The 24,961-nt window shown below is 37.9% G+C and overlaps 1 protein-coding gene across 1 annotated transcript in view; it reads right to left on the bottom strand.

Moving 5' to 3' along the window:
• Positions 1–380: 380 nt before the first annotated feature.
• Positions 381–24,961, bottom strand: part of UGCG (UDP-glucose ceramide glucosyltransferase) — a 38,559-nt gene continuing 13,978 nt past the window's right edge. The window contains exons 2-9 of the mRNA XM_007968416.3: positions 20,728–20,869; positions 13,166–13,268; positions 11,247–11,348; positions 9,259–9,371; positions 6,086–6,264; positions 4,402–4,488; positions 3,406–3,595; positions 381–2,941 (exon numbers count right to left, since the gene is read on the bottom strand). Of these exons, the coding sequence (XP_007966607.1) occupies positions 2,771–2,941; positions 3,406–3,595; positions 4,402–4,488; positions 6,086–6,264; positions 9,259–9,371; positions 11,247–11,348; positions 13,166–13,268; positions 20,728–20,869 (1,087 nt within the window). The 3' untranslated portion in view covers positions 381–2,770. The remainder of the gene's footprint in view (positions 2,942–3,405; positions 3,596–4,401; positions 4,489–6,085; positions 6,265–9,258; positions 9,372–11,246; positions 11,349–13,165; positions 13,269–20,727; positions 20,870–24,961) is intronic.

The following is a 24,961-nucleotide window of genomic DNA, read 5'->3' as shown; positions in this document are numbered from 1 at the left end:
GCCAGCCATTCTCACAGTAGAATCACAGGTAGAAGAGCTCAGGCCTCACCCAGAACGATTACACCAAAATCTATGTGGGCAGGGCCCAGGGTGTGTGTGTGCGTGTGTCTGTGGTGTACAGGGTCCAGGGTGTATGTGTGTATATATATATATTTTTACAAGTTCTCCAGGTGATTTTAACAGGCAACCAAGGTAGAAAAGACATACTTAAGTCACAGGACTGCCTATGTCCTTATTCATTTTACCTATGGCTCAGGTGAAAGGAAGCTTTCAAAAGGAATACTTGACAGAACTGTTCTAATACTTCTGATGTGAATGTTGGAACATGCTATTTATAAAAATATAGAAGAAAAGAACAAAAAAATATACTACTGCTAACGTTTTGATTGTATTCAAATTTTTATTTTTTGAACAAACATTTAAGACAATGATTTTAAATAATAAAACATGGTATATATTCTAGACAATGTTTTTTTTTAAAGATTATTTATTAAATTTAGACTCCTATAGTTCTGTTGTGATGCTTTCTTCAACATTTATATTATTTCTTACCATTTTATCATCACTCCAAGCTTGCTAAACAAAGAACCACTCTGCTTAAGTGAAGCTTTACATTAAGGAAATACTCCACTAGCACACTGAACAAACCTACAGAACTGTCCTATTTTATATTTACAAAACACAAGAAGTCTGTCCAGCCATTTTGGTTTTGTTGTTACACTGTCCATAATGAGATCAGCAGAAAGCTAAGTAATAACACAAGTTTACACTTCGGCAGTGCAAAGGATGGCATCAACCAAACTTCATTAAACAGACCAACAAATACAAACATGGTGAGCAAAGTTCAACTCAGGTCATAGTGATTAAAAACAGAACATGTAGTGGGTCACAACCAGACTGTTTAACTGTGCAACTTTCCTCAGGGAACAATTCCCATTCACAGAAAGAAAGGAATATGCATCCAAGCCTTTGTTCATAAAGAAAATGCCCTTCAAACAAATTCATCATAAGGCTAAAAACAACAACAAAAAAAACAAACAAAAAAAAGAAAACAGGACGAAGCAGTTTGGCCCAGAGAAAAGCTTAAATATAATGTGTATACATACTTACAGATATGTTGCCATTTAAACCATGGATATAGACATTTGACAATGAAATGAATTGGCTCAGTAGAGTGAAAAGTGTTTTCTATAAATATGTAGTTATTGCTAATATGCTACACATTATGCTTTGACGTGGAGACTGTAGTAACTCAGAATTTACAGCTGCCATATTGCCAGTATTAGCCCTGCAGTAGGCATTCCTATGGACAACATGCCATCCAATCCTGAAGAAAAAGCAAACACCACTACTAAACAAAGAAAAGGCTTATGCACTGTCCCTTACATTTTTGTTTTGTTTTTTTTTAAAAAAAAAAAAAAAAAAAAAAAAAAAACAAGTCCAGTTCACCACAAGTTAAGCACAACCTGGTGAGCAAGTTTAGCGGCATGATGGGGAGAAAACAGTGGGGTACAGCATGCATTTACAACCAGCACTGATCTAGTCTATTTTGTCATATAAACTGGAATACAAAAATCCAATTTAAATAAGACTAGACTAACTATAATAGTAAAAAAAAAAAAAAAAAAAAAAAAAACACACACAGTAGACTTAGTTTGATACTGATTAATTTTAAGAGTAAACTCATCTTATCCCCTCTTAATACTCTACTGCAATTTATTTATTGATGGCTAGAATATTTACTGACTTAAAAAAGATATTAAATACTTGTATCATGAAATTACATTCTTATTAACAATAAGACATACTGTGTAAGAAAATAGCTCATGTGTGAAATGTGTCTGAAATGCATTTTTTCCTTACAACTATCAAAACATCCACTCACACTAAAACAAAACCACTCCCAACCCCCCCCTGAAAAAATGTTAAGGGAAGATGGGGTGGGCTGGGGCAGGAGCAAGGAAGGAAAAGATTTAGCTATACTAATTACAGCACAGTGATTAACAATGGTTCAAGACAGAACCAACAAGAGTTGGTCAAAAAGATGCCTTCAATACATGGCTACAATTAAAAACCAAACTCAGCCACTTTTGGTTCATTGCAGTGAGACCAAAATATCTCTCACAGATTCATATAAATACTAGACTCCAGCTCTTTTATTTATTTTTTTTAAAGTTTTTCTGTTTGTTTCTGCAAGGCCTAGCTACCTTATTACAATTTATATTTGCTCTGCAACAACTACAAGAGGTAGGCATAAAGCATGAAAAAGTTTCTCAGTTAGTACCTCGCCGTGTGTTGTTCACTGCACAAAACCATTCACTTTGGACATGAATAGTCATTCCTTCTAGTCTCTTCTAAACCCTAAAGCAAAGCTGCTGCCATCCCACCCGTAAATGTTCTAAAAGAGTGTACTCACAAATAAGAAACTTTCTCTACTGAAGGATACTGTCATAGTGTTTGTTGCAGAGCATCTATATATATATTTATTTATTTTAAAAAAATAAACAACAATGAAGAACAAACCCAGGTTCCTAGAACCAATTCTCTTGATTCTCTACTTCCACAAAATAAAGTGTATCATTTGGCCAAGACTACAGATGTGTTTTTTTTTTTTTTTCACAGATGCAAGTGCCATGCAAAATAAATTAAAGAACAGATACCAAAACATACATGTGATAAAACTACAGAAGGTAGATCTTTAAAAGCATTTATATAAACATAATTTATAATACTTCTCTTTTTTCCTTTATATACAGTCACAAAGCTGTAGTTATACATCTAGGATTTCCTCTGCTGTACCCCCACAGCGTAATCTGTAGCGACCAGTTCTCCAGCTTATAGTTGGGTCCCATAATGCAGACAAAAAAATGTATATTGTCATGGATTCGCGGATGAACCAGGCGACTGCATAATCAAGTTTTGAAAAACACAGTGTGCCACCCTACGAATGGAAAAAAATTTTTTTAAATTTCACTCACTGTCAAACTAAAGACATGGTTAAAAAAATTGGATTTCACTTTTCTAAGTATACTATGTAAAATCCAGTCTGCTTCCTTATGTAATTTAACTGCCATGTTATACCATTCAAGAAAATGCCAACTGTCACTAGAAGACGCATTAAAATAACTGCTATCTTAATGTATGATTAGTTTGAATACTCACTGATTTAATTAACTTCATGTTTTTGGAACCTTAATAAAAGTGATTACATAACCAATAGAAAGTTGCAAATCAACTTAAGTTTTGTGTCAACATCCCACTAGAGAAACTGATGTTCAAACCTGAGACTAACCTACAATGGGAAGCTGAAGAATGGCTCAGATAGATTTTCTTCAACTTTTTCTAAATTCAAATAGTTCTAGTTCCACCAAGTGACTGCCAACCTTTTCATGCCTATCCACATACCTGGACACCCCTGAGTTGAATGTAGTCAAATATAAACCATGCCAGGCAATGACACATGAAAAATACCATAATATCCCATCTGAATACATGGTGGGCTGCCCAGCCAATAATTAAACTGGCAACAAAGCATTCTGAAATTGGCTCACAAATTATCGTAGCAGGAAGCATGTTAATTCGTAGTTTGGTCCACCTAGAAAAACAAAAAGCATTTTCTTTAAAACAACATCCTGATTACAAGACAAATCCATTTTTTTCTCCCCCAAATAATCAGTTTTTTACCTTGTGATAGAAAGGCCATTCTTTTTAAACTCTTTTTTTTTTTTTTACTTGAGATGGGGTTCTGCTCTGTCACCCAGGCCGGACTGCCGTGGCACACGCTGTAGCTTCAATCTCCCAGGCTCAAGTGATCCTCCCACCTTATCCCCACCAAGTAGCTGGGACCACAGGTGCACATGAAAACCACACTTGGCTAATTTTTCATTTTTTGTAGAGACAGGGTTTCATCCATTTTGCCCAGGCTGGTCTCGAACTCCTGGGCTCAAGCGATCCTCTCGCCTTGGCCTTCCAAAGCGCTGGGATTACAGGTGTGAAGCACCACACACAACCTACATTTTTTTTTTAATGACTCTCTTTTCTATTTTTGTCTAGGATGTCAAAGAAAAATGTCTATAAATTCATTTGTATGGCCTACGCTCTGATGAATACAGATTATAAAATTTAATCAGTATAGAAAGTTAGAAAATAGAGATCAGCATATTAAAAAATTCAGTCTCAACATCTCTCTATTGAGTGCTTTCTGTGTTATACAGCAAATAAAATATATTTAGACATTAAATTTGTCTTAAACACAGAAGTTAAACTCTATTTTCGGGAACTAAACAAAAATCTAACCTTTAGGTATACTTATTTAACTACATTAAACCTGTAAAAATTACTAACCCCCCCACCCCACCTTTCCTTTTAACGAAGTATTAAAAAAAAAAACAGTTGATTTACCTGATCATTCTGGATTGAAACTGAGAAATTGAATATGAGCCAGAGTTTTGCATTGCAACTTGAGTGGACATCGCAAACCTCCAACCTCTGAAAATTAACACAATTAGAAAGTAAGTTATGATGAACACATGCAAGCGTAACTGGTTATGCATTCAGTAATCATTATAAAGACCAGGCAATTGCCGGGATGGAGGGTGAGCCCAGCTTTCAGGATTAGCACACTACTTAAGGTCTACCATACGTATGGATGTTTCAGCAATTACGCTAGACCATGACAGCACCATCTAAGAACTAGAAGAAACTGTACCCTCCTTACTTTACAGTTTAAGAAACTTAAAATGCAGTCATTTGGAAAAACAATGGAGAGGTTCCATATTTAATGGATGAGTCTCTGATGACTATTAACCAAACAATAAACAAAGTTGTGTGAATATTCAACAAGACATGTCAACAGAAAGTGGCATTATGGGTCTCATGGGAGACACCAGGAAACCATGAACCACATTAACACAATCACAACAGAATTTTTATTTAAAACACACTTTAGTTTTTTAAAAATTAAAAAAAAATTCTCACACAAGGCAGTGATCCCCTTTAAAAACAAGTATTTTAGGTTGGGTGCCGTGGCTCACGCCTGTAATCCCAGCACTTTGCGAGGCAGAGGTGGGCGGGTCGTGAGGTCAGGAGTTCAAGACTAGCCTGGCCAAAATGGTGAAACCCCGCCTCTACTAACACACACAAAAAGGTAGCTGAGCGTGGTGGCGGGCGCCTATAATCCCAGCTACTTGGGAGGCTGAGGCAGGAGACTCGTTTGAACCCAGGAGGCGGAGCTTGCAGTGAGCCGAGATTGTGCCACTGCACTCCAGCTTGGGCATCAGGGAGAGACTCTGTTTCAAAAAAAACAAAACAAGTATCTTGTGATAGAGAAATGCTAAGTCAGTCATATGAATTTTTCAGTGGCTTCTTAGCAAAGTATCGTATAATTCACTGACAAATTTCAAATTTTGAAAAGACAGTCTTTAAATTTTCACCTACTGGTTTATGACTGCACTGATAGTTTTAACTCTTCTAAAACACAGAAATTTATATCTATACAGTAAAAATTCTAATGACAAAGAAACTTCCTTTTAATCACTTTAAAACACATTAATTTGAAAAATGCAGAGGAATCACATTTACTTTCTTCATTAGTACATACCTACAATTCTATAATTAGAATATGAATTACTCTCTAAAATTATTGATCTGCTGGGTGTGGTGGCTCATACCTGTAATCCCAGCACTTTGGGAGGTCAAGGTGGGCAGATCACTTGAGGTCAGAAGTTCAAGACCAGCCTGGCCAACACAAAAGAAACCCCATCTCTACTAAAAATAAAAAAATTAGCTGTGTGTGCTGGTACATGCCTGTAGTCCCAGCTACTCTGGTGGCAGAGGCACGAGAATCACTTGAATCCAGGAGGCAGAGGCTACAGTGAGCCAAGATTGCGCCACTGCACTCCAGCCCGGGTGACAGAGCAAGACTCTGTCTCCAAAACAAAAATAAAAAAATTCAAATTGACCTATTCTGTACTTACTAGCAAAAAAATAAAATTAAACTAAAAAGCCCTAATCTACAGGTTGAACAAAAAGAATAAACCAACAGAAGTTACGTAATAAAAACACTATGGCTTCATTTAGTTCTTACCGGTCAGCTATCGCTTTGGCCATAAAGTAATCTTCGGCAATGTACTGAGCAAAAGCTATAAGTCCTCCTGCTTGATCTAACACGTCTTTTCTCATTAAACAAGACATTCCTGTCACACATTTGAAGCCAGTTACATTGGCAGAGATATAGTATCTTGGATGTGAAGTTCCAAAATATACCTGCCCAAAAAACCACAAATGTGTACGATTAGAATTTCATGTTAAAAGTATGGTGTTTACGAACTGTTTTTCCCAATGTTTTTTAAAAGTATGATCGAATGAATATCTTATTATTCTTATGTAAATTACCTGAATACAAAGTGGTATACAATATTGCTTTCATAGTGCAAGCACACTTAGTAATCTAAAAATGCATCCAAATAAAACTTAATTTAGATACCAAATAAGGTAAAAATATCACTCATTGACATACAAAAGATGAACAAATATTGAATGTATCTTATTTTTAGGGTGTTCATGTAAATATACACACACATCTACTTTGTTTACTTGGATCAATATACATATTTGTATGTTACATATATGTGTTTATATATACATACATGCATACACATACCACCCATAGGTCTATCAACCTTCAGAACAATCCTATTTCTTTTTTGGGGGGGGGGGGGCGCGGGGGACACAATCCTATTTCTTAATTCCTTTTCTTGCATCCTTTTGTAGCTAGCTGCTCCCTCTCCCTTAGTCACTAAGACTCTTCCCAATTTCCTCATTTTTTTCAATGTATTTTTCATAAGGGGGATACTAAAATTCTCTCATCCCCTACTGCCATTTCTCTACATATACTCTGAAGTCATAAGATACATAAGCTGATAAATCAATGGTAGAAAAGGACTGTTATTACCCTACCTAGCAGACATAAAATCCTATTTATTATTTACACCTCAGATATGTTGCCTTTTCTAAGTAGCCTGAAATAAACAGTAGTGATCTTTCTCAATGTCTGGAGTTACACACACAGTGCAGAGCAAGACAATTCTAAGGGGCAATTAAGATTATGATTCTTGCTACCTACCCTGAACCCAGACTCCAGTGAAGTCCTTGTGTTGGTAGGACTGAATCGAACCTGGCTTCTAAGAACAGAGGCACACATCGTAATTCCTTAGCAGTTACTGAGGTCTTAGGAATGAGCTGTTAGTCACTGAGCTGAATGCGCCCAGGATTTCTTTACAGCTGAGAATGATTCATTCTAAGTATGGCAGAGTGACTGCCAGAGATTAAACCTACACTAAGGGGATGGGTGTATTCTGGGAGATGTGTATTGATATATACATCATGGAGATGTTATTGACATCTATACCAATTTGGATATTTCTAAGACAAAAATACAATTTGGTATATTAGAATAGATTGTATTTTATTTTAAAGCGGCTACTCAGTTTCTTTTTCTAAACAAAGATTCTGGCATTTAAGACTAACAATTTCTTGCAGTAGAACAAATACATTTACAGGCAATATTAAGAAAGAGCTCACAGTTCAAATTGCCAAAGGTCACAGGCAAGTTCCCACAATGTACCTTTACCCCCTCAGATATGTGGCAATCATAAGACTGCAATTCAAAAGAATATAAATGCAGATATGCTTAAGAGCAAGTTGACATATTTAAAGACTGAAATCATGTATCTGTCCTTGTAATATTACAACAAATTTTTCCTCCCAAAGGTTTCACAGTACAGGAATGATTAACTCAAGCATAGGACACACGCAGGATAGCCTACAATACAGCCAATAAAAAAGCTATTAATGATATGGGAAAAGCTTACAAAGTCACAAAAATGAGATACAGATTACTTTTAGAATACTATCTCAACAATGTTTTCTAAAGAGCCCAGGAAGCGGGGAAAAATAAAGACTCCAAAGTGCCCAAATGATACAACAAACCTTTATTTTTAAAAACAGAAACTTCCGGCCGGGCACGGTGGCTCACGCCTGCAATCCCAGCACTTTGGGAGGCCGAGGAGGGCAGATCACGAGGTCAGGAGATCGAGACCATCCTGGCTAACACAATGAAACCCTGTCTCTATCAAAAATACAAAAAATTAGCCGGGCATGGTGGCAGGCACATGTAGTCCCAGCTACTCAGGAGGCTGAGGCAGGAGAATGGTGTGAACCCGGGAGGCAGAGCTTGCAGTGAGCCGAGATAGTGCCACTACACTCCAGCCTGGGTGACAGAGCGAGACTCCATCTCAAAAAAAAAAACAAAAAAACCCCCAAAAAACAAAAAACCCCAAAAAACCCAGAAACTTCCTGTAATTGTTAGGGTTCTAGGTTGTTCGTTTTTGTTTTTTTGCATCTTATACTTTTCCATTATTTATAGTTTCCTATGCATGTTACTATTTCTAAGGTGGAGAAAAAATAAAATGAAAACATAAGTTTCTCAGATAATTATTAGAAATATGTTTTAAAAGGACATCAAATGGGTTTTATAAGGACTTGTATGAATAAATTTTATTTTCTGTATATTTGAAATACTTTGTGATATTTTAAAAAGGTTCTTTTCAGGGCTGGGAGCAGTGGCTCATGCCTTTAATCTCAGCACTTTGGGAGGCTGAGGCGGGCAGATCACTTGAGGTCAGGAGTTTGAGACCAGCCTGGCCAACATGGTGAAACCCCATTTCTACTAAAAATACAAAAGTTAGCCAGGCGTGGTAGCACACCTGAAATCCCAGCTACTTGGGAGGCTGAGGCAGAATAATCGTTTGAACCTGGGAAGTGGAGGTTTCAGTGAGCCGAGATCATGCCACTGCACTCCAGCCTGGGCAACACAGCAAGACTCCATCAAAAAAAAAAAAAAAAGCCGGGGGCAGCGATTCTTTTCAGATTGGACGTTTGAAAGAACAATATGAAGAACTGAACTCTAGAACTGGAAGTGAATACTACAAGGCAGGAGGTTAAACTGTTCAGCTGGCAATAAGACCACAGGCATTTCCTGAGCACAGCTGTTCACTGCCAGGGTACAGTCAGGGGCCCAAGAATTTCCTCACTAATGAAAACAGCTGCTCTAAACTCAGGGCTTCTAGAACACAGCAGGTTCCGAAATGGACTTAATACAGTTAACTTGAGATACCTAATTCCTGCTCCCATAGTCTCAAGCTTCTGGGAGATGAGGAGGCTGATACCACGAACATGATTTATAACCACCATACTCACCTGCTCTAAGGTGGCAGCAAAGCCCTGTCTGTCTGCCACGTAAGGCAGCCCGTGAACCAAGCCTACTTTTTCTGTCATTTGATTCACCATGTCAGTCAGTGTATCTGGAATTACTACAATTTAAAAAAAAGGCAGAGAGGGGGAGAAAAGAAAATTTCTTTTTAGTAGAATGCCCACTAATATAAAATATATTTGGTGAATTGTTATTAAATTCTTAATAAAAACATTATTTTAAACATATGGCTCTAATAAAATGAATCTCTACCACCTTTCTGAGAAGAATACAAAATTTCAAAAGGGCCTGATTCTTGAAAGCTAATTTATACGTTTTTTAGCCCAGTATATACCTACTATGTACCAGAGGCAGAATATACTTTGAGCAAAGTATATACCGGCCGGGCGCGGTGGTTCACACCTATAATCCCAACACTTTGGGAGGCCAAGGTGGGTGGATCACGAGGTCAGGAGATCGAGACCATCCTGGCTAACACAGTGAAACCCCGTCTCTACTAAAAATACAAAAAATTAGCCGGGCGAGGTGGCGGGCGCCTGTAATCCCAGCTACTTGGGAGGCTGAGGCAGAAGAATGGCGTGAACCCGGGAGGCAGAGCTTGCAGTAAGCCGAGATCGCGCCACTGCACTCCAGCCTGGGCGACAGAGCGAGACTCCATCTCAAAAAAAAAGAAAAGAAAAGAAAAGTATATACCTACTACGTACTAGAGGCAGAATATACTTAGTACAAGATTACCCCCCTGTCAGAACTTCTAAATTGGAGTAAGGACAATGTGTCCTAGTGGAAAAGGTTCAGGAGCAGAGGTAAAAGGACCTCAGTTCTCGTGCTGGCTTCTCTACTCTCCAATCATAGGAAATGAGACTACTTTCTCTGCGAGTATCAGATTTGCACACCGGAATGGAATGTGATTATATTGAACGGAGATCTGTACACTGAAAAACATATGATAGTGAATAATTGAAGATAGCAAATATGAAGAAGGAACATCATCTCTGACCAGGAGTTGATAGATTTGTAATAGTCCTGATTAACTCATAGGAGTGCGACGTTTATGTTCATTTTCTAATTTGCATTTTAAGCTGACAAAATATTTAAATTATTGCCCAATCTTTAAATAGCAAACATCTCATATCATTTTTACATGACTTTATTTTTCATTTCCTCCAAGTCTTTAAGAACTAAATCTACTGTATAAAGAGAAGTTGTATTTGGACCTTAAATACTCATTCTAGGTCAGTGCTTCTCAACTGGGGGCAATTCTGCCCCACAGGGGATATCTGGCAACATCTGAAGATATTTTTGCTTTTACTACTGAGAAGGGGGTACTACTGGCATCGCATGGGTAGATACCAGAGATGCTGCTAAACATCCTAGAAGACAGCTCCCACAACAAAGCCCAAGATGTGAATAGTATTGGGGTTAAGAAACTTAAGGCAATTAGAATGTAACAAAATATTATAGAACACTGAAACTATTATAAGTGTTCACAAATGCAAGTTATAATTTCAGTATATGAAAGGCTTCTTGCTAAAATCATTTAAGTAAAAAGTCATGCGTATAGTCCGATAAGTGTACGTGTTCTAATAAAATATGCACCTATTAATTTCTGTCCCTTTGTGAGACAGTGTATTATGCAAGCCAAAACACATTAAAGATAAGTGTCAGGCAAACAAGGGAAAAGTTACACCCATGGGAAAGCTTGTAGATTATATAATGAACCACGACCATTTTTAATTTAATGGTTGAAATTTTCTCTTCAAAATGAAAACATTTTAATACATGTAACATTCTAGTTTAGGATGAAAAAAATCAAAATCTTAGTAAGCATTAACTGGACGTATCACCATGAAATAATGATGAAATAAATTACTCTTTCAGGCAAATAAAAAGAACTCATTAATGTATCTGCAGATTGCTTTTAGTATTTTATCTTCAAATTAATAGTTTCATAAAATAAATAAGAAAAAAACCTCACCTCTTATTCCACTATCACAAATCCATATAAGATCATACTTTGCAACTTCATATCCTGGCATTAAATTATTAATTTTAGGATTAATGCCAACCTTTTTACCACCTAAAAATGTAAAGATACAATAGAAAAAGATTTATGTAACATTAAAAATATAGTATAAAGATACATGATAGATATGAAAAGTACTTGCATACTTAACAATTCAAATAAACATACTTTCATATTATGTAACATTCTCTATTATTCATAATAATATATTTAGGAAAAAACTCTCCATTCTCAAAAGGAAAACTGTATCATTTACCTTTGAAAATTCACTGTTTCACTTTTTCTAATTCTTAAGTCCCTGCCTTAGTAGTTAAGTATGAGTCAATATTTAACGGCAATTGTACAACATGGCAACTATAGCTAACAACAATATATGGTATACTTGAAAATGATTGAGAGTAGATCTCTCACCACAAATACAGTATAAGTGCATGAGAAAGTATACAATAATGTTGTTGTTTACTTGAAAACTGCTAAGAGAGATTTCCCACCATGAATAAATATGTGCAGAAATGCATATGTTAATCAACTTAATTTAGCGATTCCACAATGTATATATATATTTCAAAACATCAAGCCGTACACCAAAAATAAATACAAATTTTATTTGTCAATTTAAAAAATAATCCTAAGGAAAAAAGCTATAGGTATCATTTTGAAGCTATAATTAAAACAGCATAAATTCATAAATACAGTGAGATTATATTTAATAAAGACATATTAAATATAAATACACATGGCCGGGCACCATGGGCTCACGCCTGTAATCCCAGCACTTTGGGAGGTCGACAGGGGGTGAATCACCTGAGGTCAGGAATTCGAGATCAATTTGACATGGCGAAACCCCATCTCTACTAAAAATACAAAAAAATCAGCTGAGTGTGGTGGCACATGAGTGTAATCCCAGTTACTGGGGAGGCTATAATCCCAGCACTTTGGAAGGTCGAGGCAGGTGGATCACCTGAGGTCAGCAGTTCGAGACCAGCCTGACTGACATGGTGAAACCTTGTCTCTGCTAAAAATAGAAAAAAATTAGCTGGGTGTGGTGATGCACGCCTGTGATCCCAGCTGCTCAGGAGGCTGAAGCAGGAGAATTGCTTGAACCCAGGAGGAAGGGGTTGCAGTGAGCTGAAGTCGCGCCATTGCACTCCAGCCTGGGTGGTAAGAGCAAAAAATCCGTCTCAAAAAAAAAAAAACAAAAAAAAAACCCATAAATATATGATAGTAAATAGTTTAAGATCGCACATGTGAAGAATGAGCATCTCTGACCATGAGCTGATAGATTTGTAATGGTCCTGATCAATCTGCAGGCGTGCTACACTTACATTAATTTTCAAAATTGCATTTTAAACTAATAAAAAATTTAAATCATTGCTCTATCTTCAAATAGCAACAATCTGGTATCGTTATACATGACTTACTTGTTTTCTAGAGAGATCACATCACTTCTATGTTAAAAAAAAAAATTAAGGGCAAACACACCTTAATAAGTCTTTCAAATAAGTCTGTAGGCTATTGGAAAAATACCCTTCTTGTAATATAATAAAAGTGAATTATATCATTCACTCCAATTATAGTCAATAAGATACAGAAAACACCACACATTTAAAATATTGAAGAAACAAAAAATAACAGACCCTCATGTCTGATTAATGGGAAAAATATTAATTTTTGTGTGACTTTGTTCATCTCAGATATGAAAAAAAAACCTTTGTTTTTATAACTTTTCTCAAAAGGACATAAACATCTTTCAGTACTCCACCAAACATGTTTAAAACAAACATGGCTAACACCTTAATCTTCAGTTCAATGCAGAGATTACTGATACTTTACACTATCAATGGAAAATGGTTACTACAGAATTTACTTACCTATAAACAATCTAGCATCAACATTTGGATATTTTCCAAGAAGCTTCTTACATACATCAATGGCTGGATCATCATGATCTTGTACACAAAGGAGTACTTCATACTAGTCAAAAAGCATTGTATGTAAGTTAAATTCTTTAAAAAACAAAAAAGCACTTACTAGCATTTATTGATTGAACAAAAAGCACAGGAATAAACAAGCAATGCGAAGTTTATTATGCGAAGTTTTAAAAGACAGCATTCACAACGGATGCAAACACTTATGATAACAAGTGTTGCTTTAATGGAATGAAGCTTCTCCTGATTAGGAGCCTATCTGCAAGCAGAAGAAATAAGGAAGAGACTGGCAGTGCCCACAACTGCAGTCTTGCCATTCCCAGATAGCAATCTCCTACGAATTAACTGGATCTCAGGCTTCTCCATGGCCATCACTACTGAAGATTCACTAACTGCTCACAGGGTGCCTAGCAGAGTAAAAAGTGACATTAAAAGGAAGCAAAATAAACACATCCTCTCTGTAGAAGCTTTGTCTCTACACTTATTTCATGAAGGTACAACAAATTTCATATAAAATCAAATTATATAAATTTAAAGGGCCCTTCCAAATTCATCACATGAAAAGGACAAAGTAAGATTACACTTTTTTGTTTTATAACTTTTTGAAACAAAACAGAATTTGATTTGAATGGACATTTACTATCTTTAAATGAATGTTTAGTCTTGTAACTATGAAAATACCCACAACTTTATTTTGCCCAGTGCTATGTTTAGATTTTTAACAGTAAATTAAGAAAGGCATTTCTTAACACTTGCCTAGCTGTGACAAAATTACCCTGGGGCTGGGCAAGGTGGCTCATGCCTGTAATCCCAGCACCTTGGGAGGTCAAGGTGGGAAGACTGCTGGAGCCTAGGAGTTCGAGAGCAGCCTGGGCAAAAAGGCGAGGCCATGTCTCTACAAAACATTTTAAAAATTAGCTGGGCATGGTGAGGCATGCCTGTGGTCCCAGCTACTTGGGAAGCTGAGGTGGGAGGACTGCTTGAGCCCAGGAGGTTGAGGCTGCAGTGAGCCAAAGACTGTTACATTTCAGCCTGGGAGACAGAGCGAGACACTGTCGCAAAAAAAAAAAAAAAAAAAAAAAAAAATTCCTTGGGGCATTTATTTTAAAAAGAGAATTGGACCCTATTCTAGACTTTTGAGTCTCTGGGGTGATTTGACATGCAGCCAGATTTATAAAATCCTGAGCTGAACCCCTAAATTTCCATTAACAACTTTTTTTTTTTTTTTGAAATGCAGTCTTGCGTTGTCGCCCAGGCTGGAGTGCGGTGGCATGATCTCAGCTTACTGTAACCTCCACCTCCCGGGTTCAATTGATTCTCCTACCTCAGCCTCCCAAGTAGGAGTAGTTGGGACTACAGATGCCCGCTACCACGTCTGGCTAACTTTTGCATTTTTAGTAGAGACGGAGTTTCATTGGCCAGGCTGGTCTTGAACTCCTGACCTTGTGATCTGCCTGCCTCTGCCTCCCAAAGTGCTGGGATTACAGGCGTGAGCCTCTGTGCTCAGCCAACAACTAAATTTTTTAAGTATTTGTCCTTAACATACAAAAATATTACTCTATTATTTGTAGGATATGTATTCTAAGCAGCGATTTTTTTTTTTCCAGAAGTGGTAATAAATACATGTTGACTCAATGACAAACTTCCTACCAAATCTTTTCTAAAACTGTTTGAATGGCCAGGCACGGTGGCTCATGCCTGTAATCCCAGCACCTCAGGAAGCCAAGCCTGGTGGATCACTTGAGGTCAGGTTTTTGAGACCAGCCTGGGCAACATGGTGAAACCCTGTCTCTACTAAAAATACAAAAAATTAGCCAAGTGTAGTGGCACATGCCTGTAATCCCAGCTACTTGGGAGGCTCAGGCAGGAGAATCACTTGAACCCAGGAGACGGAGGCTGCAGTGAGCCCAGATCACAGCACTGCACTCCAGCCTGGGTGACAGCATGCTGCGACACAATCTCAAGAAACAAAACAAAACAAAAAGACGACAACATAAAACTGGTTGAACATTTTTAAGCACAGAAGGGAGGTTAATTATGTCCATGAAAACATAACAAAGCCAACTAACTCAAGAGAATGACAAAGTCTGTTATATTTACTTTCACTGATAAGCACACACAAGTAAAAAGTAGAAATAAAATGTTTATAGTGCTTTTGAGCATAATAACAATAGTTTGCCCACTAACTATAATCTCAGCAAAAATTGTCAATAAAAAAATTTGTGGGCCAGGCATGGTGGCTCATGCCTGTAATTCTAGCACTTTGGGAGGCCAGGCGGGTGGATCACCTGAGGTCAGGAGTTCGAGGCCAGCCTGACCAACATGGTGAAATCCCATCTCTACTAAAAATGCAATAATTAGCCAGGTGTGGTGGCATACGCCTGTAATCCCAGCTACTTGGGAAGCTGAGGCAGGAGAATTGTCTGAATCCAGGAGGCAGAGGGAGGTTGCAGTGAGCTGAGATCGCGCCATTGTACTCCAGCCTGGGCAGCAAGAGTGAAACTGTCTCGGGGAAAAAAAATAAAAATAAAAATCAAAGAAATTTGCAGTTGATCACAAAAGAACCAAGACTAAAGTTAACAAAGAAGGTTTAGCTAGCAAGATTTTTTTTCAAATGAAAAACATGTTTTAATAATTAAGTTGATGGGGAAAACAATGTATATTCTCCTCGTACTTTCTACCTACCTACTGCTGTTATTATATATTCTATCCAATATCCACCTCTAATGACTGACCAAACTTGCCACGCAAGAGGTACTGAAACCAACTTGACAGTTACCTGGTCTCCAGAGATCAGATAAAATCTGAAAATGGAAAGGGCCCTACTTCTACCATCCTCCTGAAATTTCCTTAACAGCTGACTCTAAAGTGTCAGCCAGCCTCCCATTCAGACTCGCAAAACAATGTTTGGTTGAGCCACCAAAAAGGCAACAACCTTCACAATAATGATTAGAGAGGTTAAGTGACTTTTCAAAGGACAAAAGTAACAATGAGCTTTCCTACTATAGGAGGCTGCTCAGCAAGGCTTACTTGAAAGAGTTCCTTGTTTTCCAAAACATAGGATAGTTTCTTTAATGCTTTTTTTTTGAGACAAGGTCTTTCACTGTCACCCAGGCTGGAGTGCAGTGGCGTGATCTTGGCTCACTATAGCCTCAACTTCCCAGGCTCAAGCAATCCTCCCACCTCAGCCTCCCTAGTAACTGCTGGGACTACAGGTATGTACCACCACACCTGGCTAATTTTTGTATTTTTAGTACAGACGACGAGCTGGTCTTGAATGCTTGGGCTCAAGTGATCTGCCCACCTCAGCCTCCCAAGGTGCTGGTATTATAGGCATGAGCCACTATGCCCAGCCTTTAATGCCTTTTTAATGCTATTTTGTAAGTATGAGTGCGTACAATGAAAGGAAATGTTTATAAGTAATACAATTCCATAAAGTACAATAAAAAACTAATCTTAGCTTTTATTTTCCCCAGCAAGAGAAAACTTTGTAAAACTATAGTACTAGAAATATACTCGATGGGAAGAAAAATGTTATACTAGTGTTAAGTAGGGAGGTCGTAAGTAAGAGAGGCACAGTCTGCCTTTATTCAGATGCAAGGTTAAAAGTTTTAATTTTTATTGATTACAGTGCTTAAACACAATTTTTAATTAAAAGCAAATACTTTCTGATTAGCCAGAGCGTAAAAGAGACTCATATTCATATTATCCAAAAAAAAGTTCAGACTCAAATACGTAAGATTCATTTGTTTTTGATATTGGAAATTACACCAAATTGGAGGCAGCATTCCAAGTATTTTCTAAAGTATCAGCTTTTAACCAGGAATCATTTTTTAGCTCTCAGCTCTGTGTCTTCACAATTTGATCAGATATTTTATTTGCTAAGAATCCCTGTATTAAAACTGTTAAATCAGGCCAGGCATGGTGGCTCACACCTGCAATCCCAGCACTTTAGGAGGCTGAGGTGGGTGGATCAACTGAGGTCAGGAATTCAAGACCAGACTGGCCAACACGATGAAATCCTCTCTCTAATAAAAATACAAAAATTAGCCAGGGGTAGTGGCATGCGCCTGTAATCCCAGCTACTCGGGAGGCTGACACAGGAGAATTGCTTGAACCCAGGAGGTGGAGGTTGCAGTGAGCCAAGATTGTGGCACTGTACTCCAGCCTGGGTGACAGAGCAAGACTCTGCTTCAAAAGGAAAAATAAATAAATAAATAAATAAATAAATAAATAAATTCTATAATTGCAGAAAAGAAAAAAAAATCATAGTTATGATAGGTTCACTCTATTAATAACTCTGATAGTTAATTTAGGTATTCTTCACATGGCCAGAATGTACTGAAGTAAAGCCATCAAGCCCCTTTAGATGCAGATTACTGACTATTCCTGCTACTGCTTAATCTCTCCCCAAATCCTTTCTATGCTGGTGACAAATGAATGTTCAATGTTGTGGAAAATGAACTGCATCACCTTTTCATTCTTTTATGTCTTCCCAAGGAATGAGTATCAGTACAAAAGTAGATTTGTAAGATGTATACAGCACAGAGATCTTTCAGGGCAACTAGTATAGTCTCACAAAAATTGAAACCTAGAAATTCAGAGCAAGTACCAGTAGTAGCAAATTTTCTTGCACATGTCCAAAATCAAACAAAATTTTAAAACTCCAACATATGTTCTATTATTTCCCCCAAATGGCCTCTGATGGTCCCAACTGAATACGAGAAGAGAAAGTTATGTCCAAAATGAAAACATTTCCATACTCTGGTAAAACGATGTTCATACCAGGCAAAATGCAAATATGAAAGGACACTGCACCTGGCAGTCACGTAAATGTTTATTTTGTGTCTCCTTGACTTCGTGGTGACACAAATGCCTTGTCTGTTCACACTCAGATATGCGTGATTTCAGTGGTTTAACTTTAGTCTCCTGTGGAACATTTGCCATTGTATTTGGTTTTTACAAAGTAAATAAAATGCTGTGAGATCAAACATTTCCCTTAGATTGCAGGTACTTTGCACTTTTCTGCTTTCCAAATGTTCTATTTATACAGCTAAATATACTTTTATAATTAGAAAACAAAATTATGTACCAACAAAGAATAAAATAATCTGCAGATACTATTATTCATTTTACAATGAATGTCAAAATAGCTTTCTCCTCAACCCACTTAAATGATAAAACTAAATGGAAAAAGAACTACTACTCTAAGTGAAAACAAGAGCTCTTGAGATCATTCTAAACTGTAATTTCCAAAAAATGTTTTTATTTCAATTTTTTAATTTTTATTTTTTTTGAAGGTGGGGTCTCACCACAGTGTTGCCCAGGCTGGTCTTGAACACCTGGCCTCAAGCAATCCTCCCACCTCAGCCTCCCAAAATGCTGGGATTACAAGCACAAGCCACCACGCCTGGCCAAAATCTTCGTTCACAATAAATCAGTTATGGGGTCATTAGAAATGTTCGTAATCAATGGATACATATATCCCTGGGGCTACTTTTAAAAATTCTCTCAGTACGACATGGTGGCTCACGTTTGTAATCCCAGCACTTTGGGAGGCTGAGGTGGGGAGATTGCTTGAGCCCAGGAGTTCAAGACTAACCCCAGCAACATGGCAACACCCTCTACAAAAAATACAAAAATTAGCCACGTGTGGTAGCACATGCCCATAGTCCCAGCTACTAGGGAGGGTGAGGTGGGAGGACTGCTTGAGCCTGGGAGGCCGAGGCTGCAGTGAGTCATGACTGCGCTACTATGCTTCAGCCTAGGTGACAAAGCAAGATACTGGCTTAAAAAAAAAAAAAAATTATTTCTACAACTAAACCCCTCACTAATTTCCTCAAGCATTTAAATCCCATGACTATTGTCTCACAAGCACCACAACATAAAAATTCCATAACCAATTTTAAGAGTGGTTGAATGGGGAAAATGAAAGAGGACAGTTAAAAACTGAAATGCGAGATTAAGCTTCACAATGATAATGCACAAGACTCTAAGCTATGCTCTAAGATTCATTCATAATCAATGAAAAATTTCATTCATAAACATTAATTCTCCTTTGCATTTACTTTTACAGAGCTTGAAAATCTTTCAGTTTTCTTACTGCAAAGCTTATTTTACAATTAATTTTATTTATATCCTTCTTTCTGAATTACAAAAGGCTAAGTTTTACTTTTTTAGTCTGAAAAAACAAGTATATACAATTATATCTTATTTTTTAAAAACTGTATTTAATTGATTGACGTTAACACATTTAATTCAAATATCTAAAATTATTACACATATAAATACAAGCTAGAATATACAATTTTTCTGCTTCAAAACAGCTTTTAATACTCCAAAATTGGCTTCTAAACTCCCAAACTCCAAAGCAGTAATATAAAAACACTAAAAATACAACTGAATGATACTCATGTCCACCTACTTAATAAGTGCTGCATTAAGGCTATCACATCTGTGTCTTCTCTATTCTTTTCATTGGTGCTACCGAAAAAAATAAAGGCTAAAAGAAAAGAAACAAGAGCATGAAAACCAGTCACCATGAGAAGTGTAGTGTGTGTATCATCTTCCTTCTGACTATTTGAGCTACCCTGTCCAAAAAACTTAAGAGGGATGACTCCCCAGCAGCAAAAATAGCTATGGAAAAACTGAGGCAATAGGGTAAAAACTGAGGCAAGTGAATAGAGACTGCAAAGGGAAAATTAAACCGTACTGAGAGTCAAGTGGGTAGAAGCTTAAAGACACATTCTTCTCACAAGTGACCTGTTACCACCAAAATGCCCTTTCAAAAGCAGTGTCTCAAATAAGCAATTTAATACAAAGCTGCTGTAAAGCTAAGTACGAAAATCAAAGAATATTAAGTTCTTCTAAGAAACTACAGGTGGACTACTAAAGCAAAGTGATAAAAAAATACTTTCATCTCAAGAAAACCGGAAGTTCTCCAATTAAGGCAGTACACTGAGTTTATAGATATACAGATTATAAAGACAAATGGCATAAGCAATACAATTAGCTATTAAAATCAGAACAGTAAGGAAATTAAAAATGAGGTAAGATGAAACCCTACCTTACCACTAATTGTAATCTACTCTCGGCTCAAAGCCAGTTTCTCCAAGGAAGTCATGTTGAGTTCTAGCTATACTGCAACCCATTTCAGACCACTAACATTGCTTTCTCCCTCTCCTTGTCTCCTCTTCCTATTGTTCACATCCAACTCTCATGGAAGAAAATTTTTATTTTCAAACTACCAGGCACTTGACATTGTCTGAGTTTCAGGTTTACTCAGGGATCTCTACTTCACACGGACACATAGGTGGTTAGAAAGGGAATTTATACCCCTTCCTCATTACATTTCTGTTCTGTGATGACTACTACTAAAGCTTATATTTTATGAGGCCAACTTCATCATGAATTTTTAATACCTTCACCTTTTACAGTATTAAAATCACTAATGGTTCATCATGAGGGGAACAAAACAAAACAAAAAACCATAACACTGTACTTACTTTGGGATAATCCAATTCAAAGAATGTTTCCAGGTTGTTTATTAAGTTAGGATCTACTCCTTTCAGTGGTTTCAGAAGAGAGACACCTGGGAGCTTGCTATAAGGCTGTTTGTCAGTCGCCTTCTTGTTGAGGTGTAATCGGCTAAAAAGCAAATGATACAAAAATTATTTCTATAGAATACATTCGTGTCAAATCAAAGCACTTACAAGCTATCAATAAATCACTAAAGTCTAAGTTAAGATTTTTAAAAGTTGACGTCTTTCTAAAAGAAGATCTAAACATGAAGGGAAGTAGCACCAGGTAAGCATGACTTTGAATGTGGCCCAACACAAATTCATAAACTTTCTCCAAACATTGTGAGATTTTTGTGATTTTTGAAAGCTCATCAGCTATTGTTAGTGTTAGTGTATTTTGTATGTGACCCAAGGCAATGACTCTTCTTCCAGTGTGACCCAGGGAAGCCAAAAGACTGAATACCCATGATGTACTCTCTGACTATTGCTGTACTCACAGAACTATGCCAGGCACAGTGCAGACATTTCAATAAAATACATGGTGAAGAAACAAATGGCAGTGTTAGCCCAAAGATTAACTCCTCTTCCTCTTAAATTGCCATCGAAGTGGCCACAGAACCATAAAAACAGGTAAAATAAAACCCCGTCTGCAGCAGAAAATTATGAAAGGATAACCAGAACTTTCTGATAAATTTCTTTGCAGGGAGATAATACACAGTTAAAAGAAGTATCAAGCAGTGTGCACGGCAAGCAAGATAATGGGACAACTGGAACTCCCAATATTAATAAGGTCAGAATGGCAGGGCTAGAACAGAAGGAAACTGAAAGAAAGAAAAAAAACTAAAGGATGAGAAAAATGTCTATTAATGACACTGGAAGATATACCAGTGCCACCGGTTCACAGATAAGTGGCCAAATGGCCAACATTCTCACTGCTGGTCCATTGCAAGGATGCTGCAGCACAGCAAGGCTCCTAATGAGAAAAGCAACGCCAGGTGCGGTGGCTCACGCCTGTAATCCCAGCACTTTGGGAGACCAAGGTGGATGGATCACTTGAGGTCAGGAGTTCGAGACCAGTCTGGCCAACACAGTGAAACTCCATCTCCACTAAAAAAAAAAAAAAAAAAAAAAAAAAAAAAAAAAAAAAAAAAAAAACAACTAGCTGGGCGTGATGGTGGGTGCCTATAATCCCAGCTACTCGGGAAGCTGAGGCAGAAGAATCGCTTGAACCCAGGGGGTGGAGGCTGCAGTGAGCCAAGATTGCGCCACTGCACTCCAGCATTGGCAACAGAGTGAGACACTGTCTCAAAAAAAAGAAAGAAGCAATGCTGGAGAACAGGCAACGTGCCCCAGTTAACATCAGGCTGTCGCAACAAGATGCCATTCAGTATAGTGGTGAAGTTTCTAAAGGAAGCCACTGAAGGCTTCCTCCTACTTCTCATAAATACATGACGAGTACTTCTCATAAACAAGTCTCCAGCATTCGACAGTAATTAGACACTAGAACAATCATGGGTCCATCTGCAAGATATTCTAAGACACACGTTCTTCCACATTTTAACATCTCTGACATCAATGGTACCTTACAATTGCTGCCAGCCAGATGGCAGCTCTGACTTACTGTGAAAATCAACCAATGAGAACTTTCAGATGATCAAAAAATACTTGCATCAACACATCTTGATTTGATAAAATCCACTATTAAACTGGGAGTGACTTTTGGAGGGACACCAGTACCACTACCCAGACCAGTTAGCCACGGGTTTTGGTCTCTAACTAAGGCAAGTGTGTGCTATAGCAAATATCTAATGTTTCAGATAAAGCCATACAAACAGTTTTACACACACATGAACAAATGCACGCACACACACACCAGGTTTACAATGGAAAAACTTAAAAATCAACAAGAAATTTCTAGAACAGGGTGGAATCAATTTCTGATACACCAAGTAACAGAAAACACTGGAGCACCATCTATCACAGTGTTACTCAAAGTGTGGTCTGATCCAGTAGTTGCTTTTTACCGGTTTGCAAGTGAGAAACAATTGAGTGAAACCTTGTAGAAACTTGTATAGCAATTTAACATTGCCATGACATCAAGCATGTGATCAGCAATTTATTTTTATTGTAGTTACCAAAGTACTGGCTCATGGCAAATTGGAAATTTTTTTTTTTTTTTTAAAGACAGAGTTTTGCTCTGCCACCCAGGCTGAAGTGCAGTGGTGTGATCTCAGCTACTGCAACCTTCACCTCCCGGGTTCAAGTGATTCCCCTGCCTCAGCCTCCCGAGTAGCTGGGATTACAGGTATGCACCACCATGCCCAGCTAACTTTTTGTATTTTCAGTAGAGACAGGGTTTCACCATGTTGGCCAGGTTGGTCTCGAACTCCTGATCCTACGTGATCTGCCCGCCTCAGCCTCCTAAAGTGCTGGGATCACAGGTGTGAGCCACCACACCCAGTCAGATTGGGGAAATTTTAAAGAACAACTGCTTTGCCATAGGTAGTTTGGAAAATATTGATCTACAGAGTTCATCTAGAGGAGCAGATGGGCAAAACCATGATCTAAAATGCATATAACCACAAAAGTAATCACTATTCTAACGAAATAGCAGACTAGATGCCTGAAACCTACCGGGTAAAGAACATCTAGACTGCTAGGGGAAAAGTTTATATTACACAATTAATTGATTGAAAAGGATATATATATACACACACACACACACACACACATATGAGAGACGGGGTCTTGCTCTGTTGCTCAAGCTGGCATGCAGTGGTATAATTATCTGCATCTCACGGGCTCAAGCGATCCTGCCATTTCAGCCTCCCCAGTAGCTAGGATGACAGGTACATGCCACCATACCAGGCTAATTTTTAAAATTTTTTTTTATGGAGATGGGGTCTCATTATATTGCCCAGGCTGGTCTTGAACTCCTGGGCTCAAAGAATCCTCCTGTCTTGGCTTCTTAAAGTGCTGGGATTATAGGCAGGAGCCACCACGTTCAGCCCCTGAACTGGTAATATACTCATATGGCTCAAATCACTAAAAATATTAAGAAGGTCTGATAAAAGAAATCTGCCACCACTATCCCCTCATCTGCCTGTTTCCATTACTGCTTCCCCAGCTTTACTAGTTTCTTGTCCTTCCAGAGGTTTTAAAAATGCATATATAAGTCAAAATACATACACATATTTATGGTATACATGAGTTATATATGTACATATTCATAGATATAAACTTTTCTCTCTTCCTTTTTAATACAAGTGTAGTAAAAGCATGTTTTACAATACATAATTGAACCGTTAGGAAAATAAAGAGAAGAGTCTCTAAGGTCAGGAAGGAGAAAAAAAATCTCTCAGCGAGTGAGTGCTGGAGTCCATGCTTGCCTCCTGACCATCCATTGGTCCCTGGTGACCTGGAGATGGAGAGAAGCCTGAGATAAGACTGACAGCACAACTGTTCTGAGAGCCTTGTGTAAATCTGGACTTCCTGAAAGGCAAGCAGAAAAATCCTGGTCCATACAGGGAAGATGCAGATGCTGTCTATCTTGGATTAAGTCCTCAGTGAAATAGAACAAAAGAAAAAAGTCTTGGCCAGGCACAGTGGCTCATGCCTGCAATCCCAGCACTTTCAAAGGTGGAGGCAGGTGGATCACTTGAGGTCAGGAGTTCGAGACCAGCCTGGTCAACATGGTGAAACTCCATCTCTACTAAAAAAGACAAAATATGGCCAGGCATGGTGGTGTGCACCTGTGGTCCCAGCTCCTCAGAAGGCTGAGGCATGAGAATCCCTTGAACCTGGGAGGCGGAGGCTGCAATGAACCGAGATCGCGCCACTGCACTTGATGACAGAGAAAGACTCTATCTAAAACAAAAACAAAAACAAAAAAGAAAAAAGTCTTCTTGGAGAACACCTGACCACGTGGGTTTGGGCCAAGAATGCAACCTCCCTGTACCTGAACGAAACCCAAGAGAAGAGAAGGAAATGAGGGAAATCATTATATATGACCACAAATAATATGAAAAGAACCACACAAGTTCTAGAAATGACAGTTATGATCACTGACATCAGAAATTCAAAAGACAAGTAATACAGAATCTTGCATACTCAGTTTACAAAAGAATTGGAATCTAGATTAGAAGAAGCTACCCAGAATGCAGCCCAGAGAGAGGTACAGGCAAAGACGCAGAAATGATGAAAAAGTTTAGAGATGTGG

Source organism: Chlorocebus sabaeus, chromosome 12 (genome assembly GCF_047675955.1).
Source record: "Chlorocebus sabaeus isolate Y175 chromosome 12, mChlSab1.0.hap1, whole genome shotgun sequence".
NCBI lineage: Eukaryota > Metazoa > Chordata > Mammalia > Primates > Cercopithecidae > Chlorocebus > Chlorocebus sabaeus.
Note: the sequence above shows the minus strand (reverse complement) of the source record. Positions and strands in the feature narration are given on the sequence as shown.